This window comes from Pristiophorus japonicus, chromosome 8 (assembly GCF_044704955.1).
Source record: "Pristiophorus japonicus isolate sPriJap1 chromosome 8, sPriJap1.hap1, whole genome shotgun sequence".
In the NCBI taxonomy this organism is placed as follows: domain Eukaryota; kingdom Metazoa; phylum Chordata; class Chondrichthyes; family Pristiophoridae; genus Pristiophorus; species Pristiophorus japonicus.
In genome coordinates, this window is record NC_091984.1 from 106,247,897 (window position 1) to 106,274,219 (window position 26,323).

General features: G+C 46.2%; 1 protein-coding gene across 1 annotated transcript in view; it reads left to right on the plus strand.

Moving 5' to 3' along the window:
- Nucleotides 1-1,129: 1,129 nt before the first annotated feature.
- Nucleotides 1,130-26,323, plus strand: part of dbt (dihydrolipoamide branched chain transacylase E2) — a 47,873-nt gene continuing 22,679 nt past the window's right edge. The window contains exons 1-4 of the mRNA XM_070887252.1: nucleotides 1,130-1,251; nucleotides 8,602-8,722; nucleotides 8,816-8,891; nucleotides 22,578-22,759. Of these exons, the coding sequence (XP_070743353.1) occupies nucleotides 1,165-1,251; nucleotides 8,602-8,722; nucleotides 8,816-8,891; nucleotides 22,578-22,759 (466 nt within the window). The 5' untranslated portion in view covers nucleotides 1,130-1,164. The remainder of the gene's footprint in view (nucleotides 1,252-8,601; nucleotides 8,723-8,815; nucleotides 8,892-22,577; nucleotides 22,760-26,323) is intronic.

Genomic DNA, 26,323 nt, shown 5'->3' on the forward strand with positions numbered 1-26,323 from the left:
AATGTAATTGGCACAAAGGACTTGGGGGAGAATGATGTCATACACTATATACTCTCCATGTAGTCAATGTATAGTTGCATAAGATGGAGACTTGTTTACCTGATGTACTGTCAATAAGGTTTAGAAACATAGAAAATAAGTGCAGGAGTAGGCCATTTGGCCCTTCGAGCCTGCACCGCCATTCAATGAGTTCATGGTTGAACATGCAACTTCAGTACCCCATTCCTGCTTTCTCGCCATACTCCTTGATCCCCCTATTCGTAAGGACTACATCTAACTCCTTTTTGAATATGTGTATGTACATGCTGGCACCACTAGAGGGTGCAACTGGTGGAGACCAGGGTTTTCTGCTCTGGTGGCAGGGGCTGTGTCAGGGGAGCCACCATGAGGTTGCCTCATTCTGGAGTTACGAATAAAGGACCAAGGTCACTACAGTTTGAGTACAACACATTGCCTCGTTGAGTCATTCTTAAGTACATCACAGACATAATTCCAGCCACATGTTCATCCTCGCTATCCTTCTATTCTTATACTCATTAGCATGTGGCACTGGTAGTAACCGGGAGATTACTACCTTTGAGGTTGTACCCTTTAGTTTTCTTCCTAGCTCCCTGAATTCTTCCTGCAAGACCTTACGGTGCCACGCTATGGGATGCACACTGTGGGTGGTGTTAGGGTGCCACGCTGTGGGATGCACACTGCAGGTATTGTTCGGGTGCCTTGCCCTTGCAGTGTTGCAGTGGACCAGCTGCGAGCGGGAGCCCGGGCTTGTGGCGCTGACGGTTCCGCGAGAGTTGGATGCCGGAGGGACAGGAGTGCATCATCACGCCCGGCAACCAAATTTTAATTTGATTTTATGTTTTAAAGTTTAATTTGTTTTAATTGCCGGGGTTTTTAGTGTCCCCCTTCCCTTTTATAGGGGGCACTTGTAAAATTTATTATTTTATTGCCCCAAAAAAATCACAAAAAAAACAAAAACAAAAGTAAAACAAAAAACAAAAAAAAACAAAACAAGGGCAGTTGAAAAATGTTTGGAGTGTCCCCCAGATTGGGGGGGCACCTGATCTAATGTTTATTTCGTTCCCCCCCCCCCCCCCCCCACAAAGGGGTTGTGGCGCTGACGGTATCCTGACGTGCTGCGCGTTGAGGTCAGTTCCGGGTAAAATGGCGACGGTGCGGGCTTTGCGGGCAGCGCTGTGGGGCGAGGGGCTGAGGCTGCGGCTGGGCAACGGGAGGACGCCGCTCCGGCAGGTACTGGCTGGCGGGACGTACGGACCGCTGGCGGAAGTCATTTCGATTGGAGGCAGACAGACATTCGGTGTGAGGGCCGGGGATGTGCAGTCCCTGCCTGGGGACGGTGCTGGTCAAGCTTTTCCTCCGCACTCCGAGCGGCAGGTGCTGCCCTGAGGCGAGCACAGTTTACTCGGCTGGGCAAATGTGTCCTCTGTTCTGGCTTGTCCTTGTGTGACTTTCTCCCGCTGCTTGGAGCAGCCCAAATGTCTGCACCTGGGCATAGGCCTGGAGCTGCCAGCTCTCAGCAGCTGACTCCGTCTATGCATAAACTAATTCGGCAGCAGAGACCCGAACCAGTCTGCGCTTCTGATTAGAGAGAGCTCACGCTGCAAACCCTTAATTAATGTTGAATAAAATTGTTAGACCGTTCTAAGTTGCAAACTGACCCATTATGTTGCTCGATGTGATTGTCTCTTCATTATATTGCTTACCTTTTTACTGGCGATATACCACTGTGCATTCATTTGAATATACTGTACAATGTTCTCTATTGTTAAATACTCGATAGTCAATTATTGAGCTGCATTTTTCCCTTGCGTGCAAGTACATCTATTTTTCATACACTGTGCAATGTTCCCCGTCTCCCCTGCGTATTATGATTGGAGCATGATATGTGTCAAAGCGAAAAAGGGTGGAAGGACCAATGAAAGCTGGTGAGATAGTGTTGACAAATCCGTAGGTGAGTCATTGGACAATCAATTTTGTCGGCCAAAGAGGGCAGGTTGTGTAGCAGCAAATTGGAGTGAACGAGCTATGGAGTTGCATGTACAAAGTAATTTCAATATTAGACATCAGAAGAAAACTTGTCAAACTTCCAGGCTCGAGGCCACAGGAGGGAGGTGGTTCAAGATACCAGGGATGATTACTGCTGGTGGACACTTATGTCTGTAGTGTGCTTATGAATGACTCCACGAGGCAATGTGTTGTACTCAAACTGTATTGACCTTGGTCCTTTTGTTCCTAACTCCACAGTGAGGCACAAGCATGGTGTGCAGCCTTTTATACAGCCCCTGTCACCAGGGCAGGAAACCCTGGTCTCCACCAGTTGCACCCTCTAGTGGTGCCCGCATGTATATACACAGAGTACATCTGTAGTTTGCATCACTGTTCCCCCAAGTCCTTTGTGCCAATTACCTTTGCACTATGTGCTCTGGCTTAGCTTTCCCCAGACTTAAGTGCCAATAACCCTTGCACCTTGACTGTGCTTTGGCTTGGCTCTCTCCCTGTTAACCCCCAAGTCCTTTTGCCACAACATTGGGTAGTGGTTACCAGTTTGGATGGTTCGATGATGCAGTGGAGGTTCCAGTGGGTTCTGGGTGTGATCCATGTGTGTGTCCATGGTTACATACATCCATTTCTCCCTCCCCCCACAGTGAGATCATGCAACTGGCCTTTTACCTCTACACCCAGGATCGGGCAAAGCGCAAGCACAAAGAATACAGTTTGTATCGTGACACCTTGGTTCACTCACCCACATTCATTACGTTTTACGGTCGTGCGCCAGGATTGGGTGGATTGTGTAATTAGTTCAGTCACGGTCAGTACTGAGGTAGCAGTACAGGTATGTGAGGACGCTTGTTCCAGAGGAACCGGACGTGGTCCTAGTCGTCTGATGGCGGCACTTCGCCCCCTGCTAACCGGGTGGGCTTGGTTCGCTCACCTTGCTAGGATTCTGGGGCTTTGCTATTGCCTAGTGGTGGGTAGAGCCACCGATGTGAGTGGCCTCCCTGTCCTCCTCTGAGGGCTGCAGGATCTTCTGCCTGCTCTCTAACGGTGTTGGGGACCTGGCTGTTCCAGGTCCCGTTTGGGGAACTCATTGGTTCTGACCTTTCGCTCCTGGACATGGCCGAGGTCGCGACTGGGTCTGGGGGCTGCGCGTCTCCACCCGGGTGATGGGCAACGGCGGCCGACTGCGCGTATTGGCGCCGTTTTCGTTTCCAGGTCCGTGGCAAATAGTGCCATCGGGTGTCTGCAGCGTGGGATAGACCTGGGGCAGGGTATCAGAATCAGTGCCTTCATTCTCCTGAGGTCGCTGGCCTATACCTTGTGGGGACACCTGCTCGCTTGCTACATTTGGGGACACTCTTCCCGACAACTCGCAATATTTTGTTCTTTACATTCTTAATCGGTTCATTACATTGCCATGCAAATAATGTCTCTAAGTTCAGTTGGTTGCAGGTCTCCTTTTAAAAGAACCCTGCCACGCCATGCTGCACCTTGCTGCAGCAGGAACGGCATCTTGCCTCTGTTCTCTATCGACTGCCTTGATCTTTCCTTCTCTCCCGCGATTCTGCCACAAAAGCTGGAAGAGTGCCTGTGAATTCGATCTTCCTCCCCAGGAGTCCTGCCACTGGAGCCGGGAAGGTACTTTTAGGTCGTTCCGGTCGGATCATTGCCATGCAGTCATGATGAACGGTCTGTCCCTCGGGTGCTGCGCTGGTGTGTTCTCTGGTGCATGGGGGACATCGATTGCTGGAATGAAGAGGTCTTCCCATTTCCACTGGATCTTCCCCATCCACTTTCTTCCGAGTAGCATTGGACCATCACCTGCAAGAATCCACAGAGGTAACTTGTGCACCACGCCATTTTGGATTACACTTGCATCCACACTACCAAGGACTGGGATCAGCTCCTTGGTGTAGGTGCGCAACTTTTCCTGTACTGGAACCAGCCCGGGTCGTCTTTCGTTCCATAGCCCCTCAGGCATCCTGGCTCATCACTGACTGGCTCGCTCCCGTGTTCACTTCCATGAAGACTGGAACGCCGTTTATCTCGACTTCCATCTTCACTGGAGGACAATCGATGGTGCAGGTATATACTCCATACACTTCTTCTAGGGGCTGAGCTGCCTCTCTGGCCAAATCATCATACTCCCCGCTGGATTCAAAGTCATCTACCGACGACTCTGCTAGACGGTGAGTCGTATTTCTTTTACACATACGCTGGAGGTGGCCCTTCGTGTTACAGGCTTTGCATACGTACTCAGCAAACTGACACTGGTGAGCCCTATGGTTTCCTCCGCAACGCCAGCATGTTGCTATTTGGCAGACTCTGAGTTCTGGAACCCTGAGGTTTGTGCTCTCTGCCCTGGGCAGAGCCACATTCTACAGTCTTGCCTGTGAAAGGCACCATTCTGTGTACAGTACTTGCTGGGTTTGAATCCACAGCATGAATGATTTGCTTGGTGCTGCAGGGCGAGGTCATGAACGCCTGACTGATGCTGATGGCCTTCTGCAGGTTGACTGTGATGTTGGCAGATAATAGCTCGTGAAGGAGGCCCTCGTTGCCAATTCCCATAACGAAGATGTCTCGCAATGCTTCATTGAAGTGCGTGCCAAAATCACACGGTGCAGCAAGTCTCCTGAGGTCGGCAGCATATTTTGCAATCTCCTTGCCCACAAATCTGCGGTGTGTGTAGAACCTGTACCTGGCCGTGAGGATGCTCTCTTGGTTTAAGTTGGTTGCGAATTAGTTCAGTCAGCTCATCGTATGTCTTATCCTTGGCTTTCGTGGGTGCCAGCAAGTTTCTGACGAGGCGGATAGACCTCGGGCCCACAACTGGTCAGCAGTAGAGCCTTGCAATTCTCCGCCAATGTGTCCGTCTCCCCTGCCAGGTCGTTTGCCACGAAACATAACTCGAGCCTTTCCGTGAAGGCATCCCAATCATCACCCTCTGTGAAGTCTTTGTGTGCCAAAGGTAGCCATAATATCGCGTGAAAGTCCTTATTCTCGTCGCCAGTTATTATATCTGTAGTGTGCTTATGAATGACTCCACGAGGCAATGTGTTGTACTCAAACTGTAGTGACCTTGGTCCTTTATTCCTAACTCCAGAGAGAGGCACAAGCATGGTGTGCAGCCTTTTATACAGCCCCTGCCACCAGGGCAGGAAACCCCGATCTCCACCAGTTGCACCCGCTAGTGGTGGCAGCATGTGTATATACACAGTGTCTACACAGAGAGTACATCTATAGTCTGCATACACAACGGACACCGCTGCCCAGTTTCAGGCATTGAACTTTTACTGAGGTGGCCAGGGCAGTAATTGATGGAAAGGGCACACTGAATGCAAGTTAACTCGTCAAACAAATTTATTTGTTTCATAATTAATTTCAGACACTGAGCTGAGTCAAACCTTTGGAAATTGTGTGCTAACGAAACACACATAATATGATCCATGCAGTCGTCACCCTTCCCTCTCCTATTACCTAACCACGTTTCAGTGTTTGTACTGCAGTATATATGATAACACTGCAACAGGGGACTGTTCAGTAACATTGAAGGGCAACTCACTGGTGCAGGATCATGATTTGAGCTGCACATCCTGACTAATATATCGTTTCCATTTTGTGTATAATGTAAATATTTATGTAGATAAATTGATTATCAAAACACTAAATGAGATCATACAAAAGTGCTAAAACCCACAATTTGCTGTCGGAAGTGTTGGAATCTGAGAAAGAAATGTCAATTTCCACTTGGTAAGATCTGTTTCACATGTAAGTAATGTTCCATTAAGAACATGTAACTCTTTGAACAATGTAAATACCTGTAGTAATTGGCAGCTTCACAGTTGACCATACATCATAACATGTCCCAGTGTAAAAGTAAGGTGCTTGCTCATCTGAATGTTGGAGTTGATAACCAAGGTTGTTTACTTCTTAGAGGACGCATGTGCAGAAGTGAGTTAGGACAAATTGTCACTCCGTAATTTTAAATATCTCGCCTTGGCTGACAGGTGACTTAAAAACAGTCGAATCCTCCAGCATCTTTTTAATTCATGGTTCAGTTGGACATTTTGTCGCCATATTGCATAAAATGTCACAGTTGCTGTGGCCTGCTGATCCTCCCTGGATGTGGTCTTAGAAATGCCCAGCCCTGTGTGGTTTTTGGAGAGAAATCTCCTTGTCTTGTAATGTTAATAGTTCAATACATCATAATTGAAGCATTTATGAAAATATGTGTGTCCATTCACTGTTGAAATCAACAATCTTCTCAATGTCTCCTATTTGAACACATCTTTCCCAGGACCTGAAGTTTGCAGACTCCTTACTTCCCTCAGTTTTCCCTTCCTCTTAGGATCTACAGGCTTTTAAAATCCAAGCTTGGCTTTGCCTAATCGCTGTTACTAGATTTGCTTTGTTTCTCTCTCATTCCTTTCAGACTGGTGTCCTGCACTGTGAGCCATTGTTCTTCTCCAAGTTTCTCAGTAATAAGAAACTCAAAAAATATTCTGGATTATACGTTATCTTTCTGCACTGAGTTTGCACCTTTGGAAAATAAATCTCTCCCTTATTTCCTATGCTGTTTGCTTTTCAAGACCCTTTACTTTTATGCCTGTTTTCAAACCTGGTTCTATTAGCACATTAAACAAAAGCAAAGTACTGTAGCTGCTGGAAATCTGAAACAAAATGCTGGCAGCACTCAGCAGGTCAGGCAGCATCTGAGGAGAGAGAAACAGTTAATGTTTCCAGCAGATGATTTTTCATGAACTGGAAGATATTAGAAATGATCAGTTTTTAAACAAGTACAGAGACAAGGGTGGGTGGGGACAGTGATGGTGGTAATAGTACAGGGAAGGAAAGAAAGAAAGGCCAAAGTGGAAGATCTGTGATGGGGACGAGGGCAAGAGTGATTAACTGACAAAAGGGATATAATTAGAACATCATTTGTCACGGAATTTAAGATATACTGTGTGCATGAGGTGAGCAGAGTGGCAGGTTTCACTTTCAGTGAATTTATGAAATCCAATAGTTGTCTATGTATATAGTATCTATGGATATAAAATTCGTATAAAGAAAATCGAATGCACCACAAAGAATTATTTGCACATACTGGAAAAATACAGTTGGCCACACAAATACTACCTCTATATTTCACACAAGGGGAAAATAGAGCCTTGCGGAGTGCTGAAATTCTGTTGCGGCTTTCTGTCATGGTGTTTGTTTTCAGAATGTTTGTTTTATATTGCAACGTAACACACAAGAATAGTCCGAGAGAGCTTCAAGTTATTGTGTACTTTGAAAAAAAAATGATAGCATGTTTTTATCACCTACCAAAATCTGTCTGTTGTACAGTGAGTGGTTGGGCTAAGGTAGCAAGGCTCTCAAACATATGATGCTTGTTAACCCACTCAGCATGGAAGTAGCACTAGATCCTTGCAAGAAAGTAACAAACTTCTGTACCTTTTCCTTGCTAACTTCAACCTCCGTCCAGCAGTTTGAATCAGGCGCTGCTGCTCTTGTGAAATATAGTTTGTGCTGGCTGGGCAAAGCTACATATATGTAGAACTAGGAGTAGACCATACGACCCCTCGAGCCTGCTCTGCCTTCACTAAAATCATGGCTGATCTTCGACCTCAATTCCACTTTCCCGCCTGATCTCCACAGCTGTACCAATAGTGTTAGTGAAAGGGCTTCACTACTGCTGTAGGTAATAACTACACCTCCTAATAACATTCCTTTGGTTTTCTGTCACTAGATGACAGAAGTTATAAATGATGGCACCATCATTGGATAGCTGGGGAGTGCGTGCACGTGTGAGAAGCACATTGAGTGGATGTGGATCAAAGACAGGCGTACTAGCGAGGAGAAATTAGCGACAGCCGTAGACCAGGTGGAAGAGAAATTGAAGTAGAAGATAATTGAGACGACATTTGTCCATTATTCATTTTCTTTAAAATTTTAATCGTAGGTTAAGTGGGTCCCTGATGCAACTACATTTGAATATATGAAAACCCCAGATTTGTGCAGTATATCTGGGTTGGAATTCATTACTGATAGTGCTGGGTTGTGCTTTTGGCAACTTTTTACTTAATTCTCATTAAAATTCTATGATAACAGTAAATGAGGCTCATGGAGAAAATGATGTTTTTCTGTAAGTTACAGATTATGCAGATGCTATAAGGACGGTAGGTGTGGAAAATTGAAGCATTTCATGCTGATGGTGGAGTATGGGGCACACTTTCTGAGGTTATATTACGACACGTTGGGGCAGTGCACAGGAACTTTACTCTGCCTCTCAGCCACTCGCTGTCACCTGGGTGTATTCGATACTGACTGATTGCAGAAATGTTGCATTGTCAGTATAGATATTTCTCACTCATGAGCATAAAAATTCTCAAAAATTTACCAGATATGATGATCCAGTGAACTTGCTGGTGAACTCTGGTGCTTTCAGATATATCATTTTTGACATGTAATTGTAAAAATTTTGAATTGCCCCATTCCCAACCCTAAAAGAACCTGATACAAATCTGCCACTGTGGTCTGCATTGTTACATCTGTTAACTGTCTCTGTCTCTCTGCCAGGTACGTGTTCACCATTATAGGTGTTGTAGTAATGCCCATTTTGTGAAGCCAGAATACTCTGCATTTAACAAGTCACCTCTTCGAATCAGCGCACAGTCGAGATTTTTCAGAACCTCTGCTGGTAACTAAGATATGTTCTAGTTTATTGTTGAACTTGTAGTTCAATCAAATTACTTGGGTCAGATGTTGACCTGACTTTATTTATTTTTTACAGCTTTTAATGGCCAGGTTGTTCAGTTTAAACTTTCTGATATTGGAGAAGGGATCACAGAAGTTCATGTGAAGGAATGGTGAGTTGGTTCCTAATTGTGATTCAAGTATTAGTTTTGTGTTGTAGAATTGCTGTGTCCCAGACAACAAATCTTTCATGCAGAAAGCTGCATGTGTTTTTTTAAATTATTGTCTGGGGAATATTTTATGATGAGAAAACTTTTTGCTTATCTTTTCCTTTTTTCTTGGATTTTGTGCAGCAAAACTGCTAAGATCACAGTTTACTGTGGCTTCATGTAATCTGGTGAAATAATCATAAATTTTGTTTGAAAGAGTTACATTTATATAGCATCTCTAAGTGTCTCACAATGAATTACTTTGATATTATATGGACAAATATGGTGACCATTTTGCACACAGCAAAATTCCACAAACAGCAATGAGATGAATGGCTAAGTTGTTTTTAAAGAAAGACTTGCATTTGTACAGCATCTTTCACAACCTCAGGACATCCCAAAGTGCTTCACCACAAATGAAGTAATTCTGAAGTGTAGTTGCTGCAATGTTTTTGGTGTTGATTGAGGGAAACCTTTTGGATCAGATACCAGAACACCTCACTTCTGTTCTCCAAATACTACCGTGGAATTTTTAATGTCTTGGTTTAACACCACATCCAAAAGGTGATATCACTGACAGTGCAGCATTCTTCAATGCTGCATTAGTATCAGCCTAGATTATGTGTTGTAAGTCAAGAAGTGGATCTTCAATCACTACCTTCTGACTTGGAATGCTGCCAAATTAACCAAGCTGACAATTTGGAATAACTACTTTGAAATTATCTTGTTGCATATAAAACTACCTATGAATGTTGTAATACCATTCGCATACCTTGTATGTGCAGACAACAGCTATTATTTCTGGGAGCCTCTTCTGGCACCTCTCGCGTTCCTGGACAGGATATAAGAAAAAACTTGACATCTATGGATTCTACTTGCTCTTCCACTTTACATCAACACTGTTTTTTGAAAGCAAGACTCATGGTACAGGACCCCACTCTAGCTCATTCTTTTTCAGGAACTCGATACTGCGGCACTCTTCACCACCTCATCTTTCCTTCCTTCCAAAAAACTTGAGAGTTTTAAAATCCAAGCTTTGTGTTCCTGATCACTAATTCCTGATTTACCGCAACTCCCCTTACTGTTTTCAACTTTGACGCCCTTCACCTTGGTTTCTCAATTTAAAAAAAACACTTGTCTTTAGATCTTAGTTTCCTTAGTAATGCAGATATTTGGTTACACGTAGAATTCAACGGCAGTATTATATATACAATTTCTGCTGAACTGAAAGCAGGTTTTTTTAACATTCCCGAAAATATTTTGGCCAGCTTCCTAATCCATTCGTAAAAATGTTGTGATGTCAAAGTTTCCGAGAGAACTGGAAAAATTTAGAGATAGAACAGGTTTTAAGATCATTATTCAATGTCACCTGTGCTAAGTGTGTTTTACTATTAAGGATCAGATTTCCTCTATTTTAATTAAGTTCCCCTTTTTTCCTGGTCTCCTTGTGCCATGTAATCCATGCCTCAGAAAAAGCTACAAGTGACTTGTCCATATGATCCTCTTTTCCTTATCCATAACAAGGCATTGCTAGTGCGCCCTGGTGCGCAAGGGGAATTTTGGGCACAAACCCCAGTTAGAAAGAGGGATGAGGTCCTGCAGGCAGAGTTTAGGGAGCTAGGAGAGAGATTAAAAAGCGGGACCTCAAAGGTAGTAATCTCTGGATTACTGCCGGTGCCACGTGCTAGTGAGTACAGAAATAGACGGATAGAGCAGATGAATGCGTGGCTGGAGAGATGGTGCAGGTTGAGGGGGCTTTAGATTCTTGAGGCATTGGGACTCTTTCTGGGGGAGGTGAGACCTGTACAAGCCGGATGGATTGCATCTCAACAGAGCCGGGACCAATATCCTCGCAGGAGGGTTTGCTAGTGCTATTGGGGAGGGTTTAAACTAGCTTGGCAGGGAGATGGGAACCGGAGAATAGATTCAGTGGGGAGAGAAGCAAAGCTGGAATTGGGCAGCAGAAAAGTAGAAAGTGAATTTGGAAGAGGAAAAAAGGACTGGAAAATAGACAACAAGGGAGTTTGGCACCACTAAATGGTATATACTTCAATGCAAGGTGTATAGGGGATAAGGCAGATGAGCTGCGAGCACAGATTGGCACTTAGGCGTACGGTATTATAGCTATTACTGAGTAATGGCTGAAAGAAGGGCAGGTATGGCAGCTCAACATTCCTGGTTACAGGGTTTTCAGACAGGATAGAGAGGGCGGTAAAAAAGGAGGGGGGGGGGGTTCACAGTATTAATTAAACAATTGCAGCTGTGTGAAGGGATGATATGTTGAACGTGGATTTGGTCTGTGGTGGATCCGTTGGTCAGGATCAGGGCTTGCATATCATTGTGCAGCAGGCGGAGGATGGCGACAACTTTTGGGGGCAGCCGAAATAGAGGAGGACGCTCCATAGTCCCTCGCAGTTAAGTGTCAAAGGCCTTTGTGAGTTCAAAGGCTACCATGTGTAAGGGTTGGTGCTGTTCCCTGCATTTCTCTTGTAGTTGTCGCGCCGTGAAAATCGTGTCCGTTGTACCTCTTAGTGGAACGGAACTCTTCAGCCACAGGGAGAAGATGGTTGAGGAGGATTCTAGCAATGACTTTCCCAGTGGCCGACAACAGGGAGATTCCTCTGTAGTTGCTGCAGTTGGACTTGTCCCCTTTTTAAAAAATGGTCACGATTACAGCATCTCTGAGATCTCCAGACATGCACTCCTTCCAGATGAGAGAGATGAGGTCATACATCTCAATCAGGCCAACATCCCCAGCATCAAAGCGCTGACTACACTCGACCAGCTCCGTTGGGTGGACCACATCGTCCTCATGCCTGACTCCCAAAGCAAGCGCTCTACTCAGAACTCGTACATGGCAAGCGATCCCCAGGTGCGCAGAGGAAACATTTCAAGGACACCCTCAAAGCCTCCTTGATAAAAGTGCAACATCCCCACCGATACTTGGGAATCCCTGGCCCACCCTAAGTGGAGGAAGAGCATCTGGGGGGGCGCTGAGCATCTCGAGTCTCATCGCCGAGAGCATGCAGAAAACAAGCACAGGCAGCGGAAGGAGTGTGTGGCAAACTACACTCCCCATCTACCCTCTCCTTCAACGACTGTCTGTCCCACCTATGATAGAGACTGTAATTCCCGTATTGGACTGTACAGTCACCTGAGAGCTCACTTTTAGAATGGAAGCAAGTCTTCCTCGATTTCGAGGGATTGCCTATGATAGAGGAGTCATCAAACAAGGCCATATGGGTTGAATTGAAGAACAAAAATGGAGCAATCACACTCCTGGGGATGTACTATAGATCCCCAAACAGTCACAGGGAGATAAAAGAACAAATGTGTGTGCAAATTTGCTGCGAAGTACAAAAACTATTGAGCTGTAATAGTGGGGGATTTCAACTACCCTAATATTAACTGAGAAAAATGTAGTGTAAATGGTAGAGGGTGCAGAATTCCTAAAATGCATTCAGGAGAACTTCTTTAGCTAGTGTGTAACAAGCTCAACAGGGAGGGGGCAGTTCTGAACTTGGTTTTGGGGAATGAAGAGGGGCAAGTGGAAGGGGTATCAGTGGGAGAGCATTTTGGTTCTAGTGATCATAATTCAGTAAGATTTAGGGTAATTATGGATATGGACAAAGATGGACCAGGAATAAAAGTTCTCAACTGGGGTAAAGCCAATTTTGCTGAGCTGAGATGGAATTTGGCCTAAGTGGACTGGCAATGGCTATTTTGATGGTAAATCAGTGTAAGAGCAGTGGGAGGCATTCAAGGAGGAGATCCTGGGGGCACAGAGCAAGTATGTTCCCTTTTATATAAAAAAAAGGGTGGAGCTAACAAAAGGGAAAAAAAAGGAAGCTATGACAGATACCAAGAACTCAATACTGCAGAAACACTAGAGGAGTATAAAAAGTGCAGGGGTGCTATTAAAAAAGATATCAAGAAACCAAAGAGAAAAGCCCAAAGATGTTTTATAAATACATTAAGAGCAAGAGGATAACTAGAGAAAGAGTGGGACCTATTAGGGACCATAAAGGAAATCTGTATGTGGAGGCAGAAGACATGAGTATGATTCGTAATGAATACTTTGCACCTGTTTTCACGAGAGAGTGGCGATGCAGACTTTGCAATCAGGGAGGAGGAGTGTGAAATTTTAGACGAGATAAACATCGTGAGAGAGGAAGTATTAAGGGGCTTAGCAGCTTTGAAAGTGGATAAATCCCCAGGCCCAGATGAAAAGTATCCCAGGCTGTTAAGCGAAGCAAAAGAGAAAATAGCAGAGGCTCTGACCTTCATTTCCCAATCCTCTCTGGCTGTAGGTGTGTCAGAAAACTGCTAATGTTGTACCTTTGTTTAAAAAGGGAGAAAGGGTTAGATCGAATAATTACAGGCTAGTCAGCCTAACCTCGGTGGTAGGAAAATTATTGGAAAAAATCCTGAGGGACAGGATAAATCTTCATTTGGAAAGACATGGATTAATCAAGGACAGTTAGCATGGATTTGCCAAGGGAAGGTCGTGTCTGACTAACTTGATTGAATTTTGGAGCAGGTAACCAGGAGGGTCGATGAGGGCAGTGTGTATGATGTAATGTATATGGATTTTAACAAAACTTTTGATTAGGTCCCACATGGCAGACTGGTCACGAAAGTAATAGCCCATGGGATCCAGGGCAAAGTGACAAGTTGGATCCAAAATTGGCTTTGAGGCAGGAAGCAAAGGGTAATGGTTGATGGGTGTTTTTGTGACTGGAAGGATGTATCCAATGGGGTTCCACAGGGCTCAGTGCTGGGTCCCCTGCTTTTTGTGGTATATATCAATGACCTGAACTTGAATGTTGGGGGTATGATCAAGAAGTTTGCAGATGACATTAAAATAGGCTGTGTGGTTGATAATGAAGAAGAAAGCTGTGGACTGCAGAAAGATATCAATGTATTGGTCACGTGAGCAGAACAGTAACAAATGGAATTCAATCTGGATAAGTGTAAGGTAATGCATTTGGGGAGGTCTAACAAGGTAAGGGAATACACATTAAATGGTACGATACTGAGGAGCAAAGGGACCTTGGAGTGCAGGTCCATAGATCCCTGAAGGTAGCAGGCCAGGTAGATACAGTGCTTAAGAAGGCATATGGAATACTTGCCTTTATTACTCGAGGCATGGAATACAAGAGCACGGAGGTTATGCTGGAACTGTATAAGACACTGTTTAAGCCGCAGCTAGAGTACTGCGTGCAGTTCTGGTCACCACATTACAGGAAAGATGTGATTGCACTGGAAAGGGTGCAGAGGAGATTTACAAGAATGTTGCCTGGACTGGAGAATTTTGTCTGAGGAAAGATTGGAGATGCTGGATCTGTTTTCTTTGGAACAAAGGAGATGAAGGGGAGATTGAGGTGTATAAAATTGTGAGGGGCCTGTATAGAGTAGATAGGAAGGGCCTGTTTCCCTTGGCAGAGAAGTCAACAACCAGGGGACATAGATTTAAAGCAATTGGGAGGAGGTTTAGAGGAGATATGAGGGGAAATTTCTTCACTCAGAGGTTGGTGGGGGTCTGGAACTCACTGCCTGAAAGGGTGGTAGAGGTAGAAAGCCTCACCACATTTAAAAAGTACTTGGATGTGTACTTGAAGTGCCGTAACCTACAGGGCTGGAAAGTGGGATTAGGCTGAAGAGCTCTTGGTCGGCCGGTATGGACACAATGGGCCGAAATGGCCTCCCTCCGTGCTGTAAATTTCTATGATTCTATGAAACTCAATCCATCATTTTGTGGCAGAGCCTATTGTGCCATTGCAAAAAGAAAGATTTACATTTATATAGCGCCTTTCACGACCACCGAATGTCACAAAGTGCTTTACATCCAATTAAATACTTTTGAAGTGTAGTCACTATTGTAATGTAGAAAACATGGCAGGCAACTTGCACACTGCAAGCTCCCACAAACTGCAATGTGATAATGACTGACAGTGCTGCACTCCCTCAGCACTGCACTGGGGTCTCCTTCTAGATTTTTGTGCTCCAGTCTCAAGTGAAGGCCAATAGTTCACAGACCTATCCAATCAGTTTAATCTTCTGACAATTGATTACGAAGTTCCTCCTTGCCCCAAATGGAAATCAAGCAAAAATCCAGACCACCTATTTAAGCTCAAGTTAATCTTTATCTTAAACCAGTTACTTTCCTTAGTATGATACTTCCTTAATCCATAGCTCAAAAACCATCATATCCAAACAGCATTTGACCATTTTTATCTTTCATTATCTTCATATCCTTCGTCATCATAGGCAATCCCTCGGAATCGAGGAAGACTTGCTTCCACTCATAAAAATGAGTTCTTAGATGACTGAATAGTCCAATACGAGAACCACAGTCCCTGTCACAGTCGTTGAGGGAAAGGGTGGGTGGGACAAGTTTGCCTCACACACTTTCTGCTGCCTGCGCTTGATTTCTGCATGCTCTCGGCGATGAGACCAGAGGTGCTCAGCGCCCTCCCGGATGCACTTCCTCCACTTAGGACAGTCTTTGGCCAGGGACTCCCAGGTATCAGTGGGGATGTTGCACTTTATCAAGGAGGCTTTGAGGGTGTCCTTGAAACGTTTCCTCTGCCCACCTTTGGCTCATTTGCTGTGAAGGAGTTCCGAGTAGAGTGCTTGCTTTGGGAGTCTTGTGTCAGGCAAGCGAACAATGTGGCCTGCTTAGCGGAGCTGACCGAGTGTGGTCAGTACATCAATACTGGGGATGTTGGCCTGGTCGAGGACGCTAACGTTGGTGCGTCTGTCCTCCCAGGGGATTTGCAGGATCTTGCGGAGACATCGTTGGTGGTAATTCTCCAGCGACTTGAGGTGTCTACTGTAGATCTCCATGTCTCTGAGCCATACAGAGTGTTCGAAGATCAGGCCCTCAAATCTGCCACCAAGTTCATGGTCTACAGGGCTTTAGGAACATCCTTCAATCCTATTACTAACCACATTTTTATCTGCTCTCTTTAAAAGTGGAACTTCCGTGGTATTGCTTATAGGTAGTCTCGGGTATGGAGTATGGCTGTGCTGTTTAGCTGCTAACTTGGTTAGTTCATTTTTAAGGCCCTTTCTAAATAGGCACATTCAGGTAATTTTAGCTGGTTATAAACTGCTGAGGTCATTCACAGGGCACTCGCAACTGCTTGTAAATTTTAGGCAGCAGGTCAATATCTTTTTCTAAAAGGTTGCGTTGCATTTGTAACAAAATGTGACCGATACATACTGGGTGCAATAATTGTGGCTGGCAGTCAGCTCCACAGATCCAGTCTACTGTGGCCAGTAAAATGAATCTAATTGAGTGCTTCAATGTGATTACTGTTTTAAATAGCTAAATAAAAAAAATCTTCAGTTAAATTAAGGTTATAAGAATGTTGTAACAAGGAACGCTTTCAAAATTGATATATGTAGATATTGATTTGATCACTGTAATAAGTCACTAGGTGGTGCTATAAGCTGCTAACATGAAAACTAGAGCATTGCAAGCATTTTGCACAATCTTGAATGTTGAAATATAACCAGAGCTTTCTGCCTTTGGATGATTCTTGATTTAGTAAGCAGCACAATTACTAATTTAATAATGTTGGCAGGCATTCATTCTCCCTCTCCTGAAGGTACTGACTGGTTCCATTCTTATCTAATCATAGCCAGAGAATCACGTGCAATGGCTTCTCTTTCTGCCCCGCATCGTTATCTCTGGTGTCCCCCAAGGATCTATCCTTGGCCCCCTTCTATTTCTCATCTACATGTTGCTCCTTGGCGACATCATTTGAAAACACAGCGTCACTTTCCACATGTACGCTGATGACACCCAGCTCTACCTCACGACCACTTCTCTCGACCCCTCCTCAGTCTCTAAATTGTCAGACTGCTTGTCCGACATCCAGTTCTGAATGAGAAATTTTCTCCATTTGAATATTGGGAAGACCAAAACCATTGTTTTCGGTCCCCGCCACAAACTCCGTTCCCTAGCCACTGACTCCATCCCTCTCCCCAACTTCTGTCTGAGGCTGAATCAGACTGTTCACAATCTTGGTACCATATTTGACCCTGAAATGAGCTTTCGACCACATCCGCAGCATAACTAAGGCCACTTACCTATTTCCACCTCCGTAACATCGCCCGTCTCCACCCTTGCCTCAGCTCAACCACTGCTGAAGCCCTCATCCATGCCTTTCTTACCTCTGGACTTGACTATTCCAACGCACTTCTGGCTGGCCTCCCACATTCTACCCTATGTAAATTAAAGTTAATCCAAAACTCGGCTGTCCGTGTCCGAACTCGCACCAAATCCTGCTCACCCATCACCCCTCTGCTCGCTAACCTACATTAGCTGCCGGTTAAGCAACGCCTCGATTTCAAAATTCTCATACTTGTTTTCAAATTCCTCCATGGCCTCGCCCCTCCCTATCTCTGTAATCTCCTCCAGCCTCACAACCCCCAGAGATGTTTGCGCTGCTCTAATTCTGCCCTCCTTGAGCATCCCTGATTATAATCGCTCAACCATTAGTGGCCGTGCCTTCTGTTGCCTAGGCCCTAAGTTTTGGAATTCCCTGCCTAAACCTCTCCACCTCTCTGCTCTTTTTGTCACCTGCCCTAATTTCTCCTTATGCAGCTCAAGTGTCAAATTTTTAATCTCATAATACCCCTGTGAAGCGCCTTGGGACGTTTCACTACGTTAAAAGCGCTATAGAAGTACAAGTTGTTCGATATAGCTCCACAGGCGTCCTGCTACATCCTGGTACCTTGCTCAAGTGGCCATTTTCTTGTGTGAATCTAGACAATGAGTATTGGCAGGCTATTCAGCTGTTGAGTATCACAGCTGAGCCCAACCTTGCCCTCATCCGATATCCACAGTTCACTTTGCAGCAGAATTCACCTAACGACAATCAGGAGCAGCAAACTGGCTAACAATTTTTTCCACTCCGATGCCAATGGCTGTTAAGACCAACAATATTGCCTAATTAATGCCCTGGTTAAAAGCTAGCTAAGCACAGTGGAAATCAAACATACAAACTACCTGGTCTACATAGTTCAGTACCCCCCATCATAGGCAGTCCCTCAGAATCGAGGAAGACTTGCTTCCACTCCTGAAGTGAGTTCTTTGGTGGCTGAACAGTCCAATATGAGAACCACAGACCCTATCGCAGGTGGGACAGACATTCGTCGAGGGAAGGGGTGGGTGGGACTGGTTTGCCGCACACTCCTTCCGCTGTCTGCGCTTGACCGCATCACACGCTCGCCGTTGAGATTTGAAGAGCTCAACTCCTTCCCGGATGCACTTTCTCCACCTAGGGTGGTCTTCAGCCATGGACTCCCAGGTATTATTGTTGACGTCGCACTTTATCAGGGAGGCGTTGAGGGTGTCCTTGTAACATTTACGCTGCCCACCTTTGGTTCGTTTGCCGTGAAGGAGCTCCACTCCGCATAGAGCATTTGTTTAGGGAGTCTCATGTCTGGCATGCGAACTATGTGGCCTGCCCAGTGAAGCTGATCTAGTGTGGGCAGTGCTTCAATGCTGGGGATGTTAGCCTGGACAAGGACACTGATGTTGGTGCGCCTGTCCTCCCAGCTGATTTGCAGGATCTTGCGGAGACATCGTTGGTAATATATCTCCAGCGACTTGATGTGTCTTCTGTATATCGTTCATGCCGTTGATCCATACAGGAGGGCGGGTATTACTACAGCCCTGTAGACCATAAGCTTGGTGGTAGATTTGAGGGCCTGGTCTTCGAACACTCTTTTCCTCAGGAGGCCGAAGGCTGCGCTGGCGCACAATTCCAACAGCAACAGGCTGGAATGCCGCACCACCATTGATGCCCGGGAACTAAGACGTTTTGACCGGCATCGCTGCTCTGAGCGAGACCCAGCGGGCAGGGGAAGGCCAGCTCAAGGAACATGGTGGAGGTTACACCTTTTTCTGGAAAGGAAAACCAGAGGAAGAATACTACCTTCATGGAGTCGGCTTTGCCGTCAAAAATGAGCTGGTCGACTGTCTCAAAGACTCTCCCTGCAGGGTTAACGAATGCCTCATGACTCTTTGTCTTACCCTATCCCGGAACCAATACGCCACAGTCATCAGTGCGTACGCCCCAACACTCGATGCAACGGATGAGGCTAAAGAGGGTTTTTATTCCAACCTCGAGACATCCCTGTCCTGCGTCCCCACTGGCGACAAATTGATCCTCCTAGGTGACTTTAATGCCAGGGTCGGCAAAGACACAGCCCTCCGGGGAGGCGTGATTGGCAGAGAGGGGGTAGGGAAAGCCAACTCCAGCGGTACCCTACTCCTGACAAAATGTCTAGAACATGAACTCCTCATCACCAACACCCTGTTCCGCCAGAGGGATAAATTCAAGGCATCGCTCCAAACACTGGCACCTGCTCGACTATGTCATCGTCTGAGCCAGGGATCGCAAGGGTGTGCGCATCACTCGCGCCGTGACTGGAGCTGATGACTGCTGGACGGACCACCGCCTAATCCGATCCATCATCGACATTAACATAGCCCCAAGCAGAGGAGACAGCAGAAGCAGTGCCGCAAAAAAGTTAATGCCGGGGCATTTAAAGACCCATTTGAGAGAGCCCTATACAGCCAGTGCCTCACATCTAATCTGGCTTCCCTTGATGACCCTGAGATGCTTGGTCTGCCCTCCAGGCCTCTATAACCAGTGTCTGTGAAGAGACATTTGGTCACTCAATCAGAAACCACCAGGACTGGTTTGATGAAAATGATCAGGAGATCCAAGAACTAATAGATCACAAACGCAGAGCATTTCTGAGCCTCAAGCAACAACCCAACTTGGGAGCAACAAAGCAACGTTACAGACGGCTCAAGGCTGAGGTCCAACAAAAAACCTGGGACCTAAAGAACAGGTGGTGAATGGAGAAAGCACAAGAGATAAAACAACTGACCGACAGCCACGAGATGCGAGGATTCTTCATTGCAGTCAAGGTCACCTACGACCCAAACTCCCACGGCCCCACCCCACTCCGAGCCAAGAATGGAGAAACACTCATCAAGGACACTGAGGCTGTCCGGGCCCGCTGGCAGGAACACTTTGAAGATCTCCTCAATTGAGACTCTGCATTTGACTCGAGTGTTCTCGACTCCATCCCACAGCATGCGACCCGACACCACCTCAGTGAAACCCTAACGTTGCATGAGGTAGGCAAAGCCATAAAACAGCTCAAGAATAACAAGGCTACGGTTGTGGATGGCATTCCTATGAGGCGCTAAAGTATGGTGGAGAGGCACTGTTGGCACGAATACATGACCTCATCTCTCTCATCTGAAGGGAGGAGAGCATGCTGGGAGATCTCCGATGCAGTGATCGTGACCATCTTTAAAAAAAAGAGGGCAAGTCCGACCGGCAGCTACAGGGAAATCTCCCTGCTATCAGCCACTGGGAAAGTTGTCGCTAGAGTTCTCCTCAACCGTCTTCTCCCTGTGGCCGAGGATCTCCTCCCAGAATCACAATGCGGATTTCGGCCCCTACGGGGCATGACGGACATGATCTTTGCAGCGCGACAGCTGCAGGAAAAATGCAGGGAGCAGCGCCAGCCCTTATACATGGCCTTTTTCGGTCTTGCAAAGGCCTTTGATACTGTCAACCGTAAGGGTCTATGAAGCTCAGTACCACATCACAACAGCAACCTGGAATTACATGGTATCTTTAATGTAGTACATGTCCCAAGGCACTTGACAGGAGAAATGCATACCAAGCAAGAAATGAATGGGATGCAGTGATTGAATGCATGAGCAATAGGGAGGTTTTGAGGACATTTTTGCAGGTGTAACAAGAGATAGCAAGGTGGAGGGTTTTACAGAGGCAAGAGTATGCCAGAGTGTAGCGCTATGGCAGCTGAAGGCCGAACAAGAGGCGAAGAGAAGAGGCCACAGTCTAAAGTGGAGGACTTGCATTGCAATGAGGAGTTGGAGGAGGTTGCAAAGCTAGCAAGCAAGACTGTAGGAGATGCTTGAAAACAAGGACAGTAAATTCAGTATGTTAGGTGATGGGGAGACAAATCAGTTTGGCAAGGATATGTGGAAGCCAAATGGGATTTAGTATAGGATAGGGTTGATGAATTAAGGGTTTATGTGTAGTGGGATGGGATCATGGAGGCACAGTAAAGTATGCGACATATCCAGGTCACAATGCTACTCAGAAGGATTAAAAAGTAAGTATGATAGTAAATATGCTCACTTGTGGATTCCTGGGTGCTTGTCAGCATTTGTTTGGGGGGGGAGGGAAAGAGAGAGGTCATTATTAATGGGGGGCCCTGGGTCTGGCAGCACTGGCTTGTAACTTTCTAATAGATCTCTGCAAGCATTAACTGTTTTATGATTGGTTTCTGTAATCATGGATAGATAAATACATTGCACAGCTGTTTAAACTGTCCTCTGTCCCTGCCTCTTTGGAACGGTAAATAAGCACACATACTTTAATATTTTGTTTTATTCTCAACTAGCAGAATTTAGCCAGCAATGTTTTCACATCTTGGGAGGGGCTGGACACACTGTAAATGGCCAACTTTCCTGCCAATCTGGTTAGTGAAGTTTCAGTGTGCTTCCATAGAAAGAGAGAGAGAGAGGAACAAACATGAACTCAATAGATGAAGTGGGGAAGAAATGTACTGCAGATTATGTTCATTTTAACCTAAAGTATTAAATGTAGACAAGGTGCTTTGTCTGGAGTAAGTACCAGCCTATGCAAAATTACAACACTATTAATTGCTTTTTTTAAAAATCCATGGTTGATCACACTCATCTACTAGCTCTGATAATGGATGGGCACAGTTGGTTGAGCTATAGTGCCAACTGCACTTCAGAAGTACTTAATTGGCTGTGAAATGCTTTGGGGATATCTATGACCGGTACTATATGAATGCAAGTTTGTTCATTAAATAGCTAGTAGAGGTTGAGATTGATGCATTTTCTTTGAGCTTTTATTTCTAGCTTTTCCAACAATTTCCGCTCTCTCTCATCCTTTTTAAAGGCTTTAACACTTTGCTGGGGTATATGCTTTCACGGGCATGGTGATATTTAATAACTTGCTCAAATGACCTCCATGTGAGGCCAGATATTGCATGTTAGCTGATTATTTCTGGCAATATGATCAGAGCCAAATCTCGTTTTGTCTTCAAACAAAGTCCTCACTTTTGCACTTCTAACAAGGATCACTGGACACTAATCAGAAATGGGAACTCTAAATTTTTATTTCTTTCCGTAACACTAATCCTGTGGCCATTTGCAGAATCCTTACTGCTTCAGTGAACTCGATGCAGAGCAGGGTGGAACCTGGGATTTTGCTGATCTGTTGAGGGACTTTCCAAATTTGTTAATTCTATATAATTAGAATTTGTGTTTGTACTAATGTAATATGTGGATTTTTAGAAGCTGTTATTTTTCCTTGAAGCACCTTGTGATGTTTTTCTACTATAAAGATGCTATCCAAATGCAAGTTGTTATAAATTGTCCTTGCTGGGGAGTGGGGCGGACTACATTTTTATTCTTTAACTGTTCTCCAAAAGTCCTCCTTGTTCTTGAAATGCATTAAGATTTCCATGTTATACTTGTATTGTTCCAGTATTTTATAGTTAATGCTTATTTCAGAAATATAAGGTGGCTTTTTTCCAATTCTACAGGTACGTAAAGGTAGGAGATGCAGTATCACAGTTTGACAGTATCTGTGAAGTTCAGAGTGACAAAGCATCAGTTACAATAACCAGCCGATATGATGGTGTGGTTCGAAAAATTTATTACAGCGTGGATGACACTGCTTATGTGGGCAAACCATTGGTTGATATAGAAACAGAAGCTGTAAGAGGTACATCAAACTTGGGTACTGATTGGTTGCGGGGGAGTGGGGGGACGGGGGGAAGTGTATAGGGTTTGGTCACCACTGAGCATTTATGTAAAAATGCCTCATTTCAATAGAATGTGCATGTAATTTGCATTTTGGAAGGATGAATGAGGAGAGGCAATTTTTTTTAAAAAAATGGTACAATTTTAAAGGGAGAACAGGAAGCGAGTGATCGGGGATTCGCATACACAAATCTTGGACGGTGGCAGGACAAGTTGAGACAGCTGTTCAAAAAGCATCTGGAATCCTGGGTTTTATAAATAGAGGCATAGAGTACAAAAGCCAGACCTTTATAACTCACTGGTAAGGCCTCAGCATAGAGTATTGTGTCCAATTTGGGCACCACACTTTAGGAAGGATGTCAGGCCCTTGGAGCGGCGGCAGAAGAGATTTACCAGAATTATACCAGGATGCAAACTTCAGTTATGTGCAGAGACGAGAATATATTTGCCTTAGGGGAGTGCAACGGAAAGTCACTAGACTGATTCCTGGGATGAGGGGGATTGTCCGATGAGGAGAGATGAGTAGAATCGGCCTATATTCCCTTGAATTTAGAAAAATGAGGGGTGATCTCATTGAAATGTACAAAATTATTAAGGGGCTTGACCGGGTCGATGCTGGGAGGATGTTTCCCCTGACTGGGTTTCTAGAACTAGGGGTCACAGTCTCAGAATAAGGGGTCGATCATTTAGGACTGAGTGAAGAAATTTCTCCTCCTATCAAAAGGATTGTGAATCTTTAGAATTCTCTACCCTAGAGGGCTATGGATGCTCAGTCGTTGAGTAAATTCAAGATTGATAGATTTTTGGAATCTAAGGGAATCAAGGAATATGGGGATAGGGTGGGGAAGTGGAGTTGATGTCGAAGATCAAGCATGAACTTATTGAATGGTGGAGCAGGCTATATGAACTAGCGAAACTGGGATTTTTCTCCGAGCAGAGAACGTTAAGGGTAGATTTAATGGAGATTTTCAAAATTATGAGAAATTTTGATCAGGCAAATGAAGAGAAACTGTTTCCATTGACAGGTGAGTCAGAGGACACAGATTTAAGGTAATTGGCAAAAGAGCCAGGGGGAGTTTTTTTTACATTGTGAGTTATGGGGCCCAAGTTTCGAGCCGCGCCTAGAACGGCGCAGTCCCGACCTGGACGGCCGTTTTTCGCACCACAAAGTGCGCCTAAAAAAGCCCTCCAGATTCTCCACCTCCCTGCAGGTCCTCTGGCCCTCGGCGCAGCTCAGCAGGAGCTGTAGGGGGCGGAGCCAGGTCCCTGCGCTGAAAACAGTGCCAGGACCTCTGCACATGCGCGCTCCAGGCGCCCAAAACTGTGGGAGGGGCCGAAGCACGCAGCCCCTAGCCCTGGCCGAATGGCCTCACTGGGGCTGCGTGAATAAGGCTCCTCCCACAGCCAGCTCCTGCTTCCTCCCGACCTGACTCGACTCCCGCTCTCCCCCTGCGCCTGCCTCTGGACCGGACCCGCCCCCCCCACCTCCGGAACGGATCCGATAGCGACTCCCGCTACCCACCCCCCCCCGCCATCCTCTGGACCAGACCCGACATCGATTTTCCCCCCCGGACTGGATCCGACCTGACCTCCCTCTCCCTCCCTCCCCCGAACCGAGCCGACATCCCTCCCATCATCCCCCCCCCCCCCCCCCCCCCGCGCTCCCACCCGACCCGACCCAACGCCACCTACCTGTAAATCTGGTGCTTGGGACGGGCCCTGCCCGTTCAGCCTCCCTCCCCCTTCTCCTTTCCTTCCCCCCGCCCCCCCCTTCTCCTTTCTTCCCCCCCATCTCCTTTCCCTCCCCCCCTTCTCCTTTCCCTCCCCCCCTTCTCCTTTCCCTCCCCCCCCTTCTCCTTTCCCTCCCCCCCCTTCTCCTTTCCCTCCCCCCCCTTCTCCTTTCCCTCCCCTCCCCTTCTCCTTTCCCTCCCCCCCTTCTCCTTTCCCTCCCCCTCCTTCTCCTTTCCCTCCCCCCCCTTCTCCTTTCCCTCCCCCCCCTTCTCCTTTCCCTCCCCCCCTTCTCCTTTCCCTCCCCCCCTTCTCCTTTCCCTCCCCCCCTTCTCCTTTCCCTCCCCCCCTTCTCCTTTCCCTCCCCCCCTTCTCCTTTCCCTCCCCCCCTTCTCCTTTCCCTCCCCCCCTTCTCCTTTCCCTCCCCCCCTTCTCCTTTCCCTCCCCCCCTTCTCCTTTCCCTCCCCCCCTTCTCCTTTCCCTCCCCCCCTTCTCCTTTCTTCCCCCCCCTTCTCCTTTCCCTCCCCCCCTTCTCCTTTCTTCCCCCCCCATCCCTCCCCCTTCTCTTCCCTCCCCCCTTCTCCTTTCTTCCCCCCCCTTCTCTCCCCATTCTCCTCCCCCCCCATCCCTCCCCCTTCTCCCTTCCCCCCCCCCCCCCATCCCTCCCCCTTCTCCCTTCCCCCCCCCCATCCCTCCCCCTTCTCCCCCTCCCCCTTCTCCCCCCCCATCCCTCCCCCTTCTCCCTTCCCCCCCCCATCCCTTCCCCTTCTCCCCCCCCCCCCCCATCTCCCCCTTCTCACCTCCTCCCCCCCCCTCCCCTCGCTGTCAGAAACACAGAGAATGAGAGACACACACAGACAGACAGAGAGATAGAGACACTGACAGAGACACACTGGGGGGGCATCCCAGCACGCTGTTGAAGGGCTCCCGGTGCTGCAGTCGGTAAGTAGAAAATGTTTTATTTATTGATTTTTTTTAAAATTATTTCTTCTTCTTAATTTTTTTGGATTGATTTATTGGTTGATTTATTGATGTATTTATCATTTGTTATTGATGATTGCTCTTTATTTGTAAAACTGAAGTGTTTAATGTTTGTAAACTTCCCTTTAAACCCCCCCACCCTCCAATTCCCTACGCCTGATTTGTAACCTACGCCTGATTTTCTAAAGTGTAGACAAGGTTTTTTCGAGCGTACAATAATCTTCACTTACTCCATTCTAAGTTAGTTTGGAGTAAGTTTTCACTCACGAAACTTTGAAAACAGGTGTAAGTGGCCGGACACGCCCCCTTGTGAGAAAAAAAATTCTGGTCCAAAGTGAAACTGTTCTAACTGACTAGAACTGGAGCAAACTAAATGACGAGAATTCCGATTTCTAAGATACTCCGTTCTACACCAGTTGCTCCTAAAAAATCAGGAGCAAATCATGTGGAAACTTGGGGCCATGATCTGGAATGCACTGCTGAAAGAGTGGTTGGAAACAGATTCAGTAGTAACTTTCAAAAAAGAACTGGATAAATACTTGTAAAAGAAAAATTTTCAGGGCTGGGGAGAGAGCAAGGGAGTGGGTCTAATTGGATCGTGGGGGACTTTAATCGTCATAGACTGGACAAATCAAATTGACAAAAGTAGTTTGGAGGACGAGTTGACACGATGCTGGACACGTTTTCATGTGGATGGACACGTTTTCATGTGGATGTTGCATAGGGATTGGATCAAGCTTGGTTGAGGCGCCCCTACTCTTCCCATTTCTCACTTCTTTCTCGCCCCCCCCCACCACCTCCTTGGATGCATAGCCTT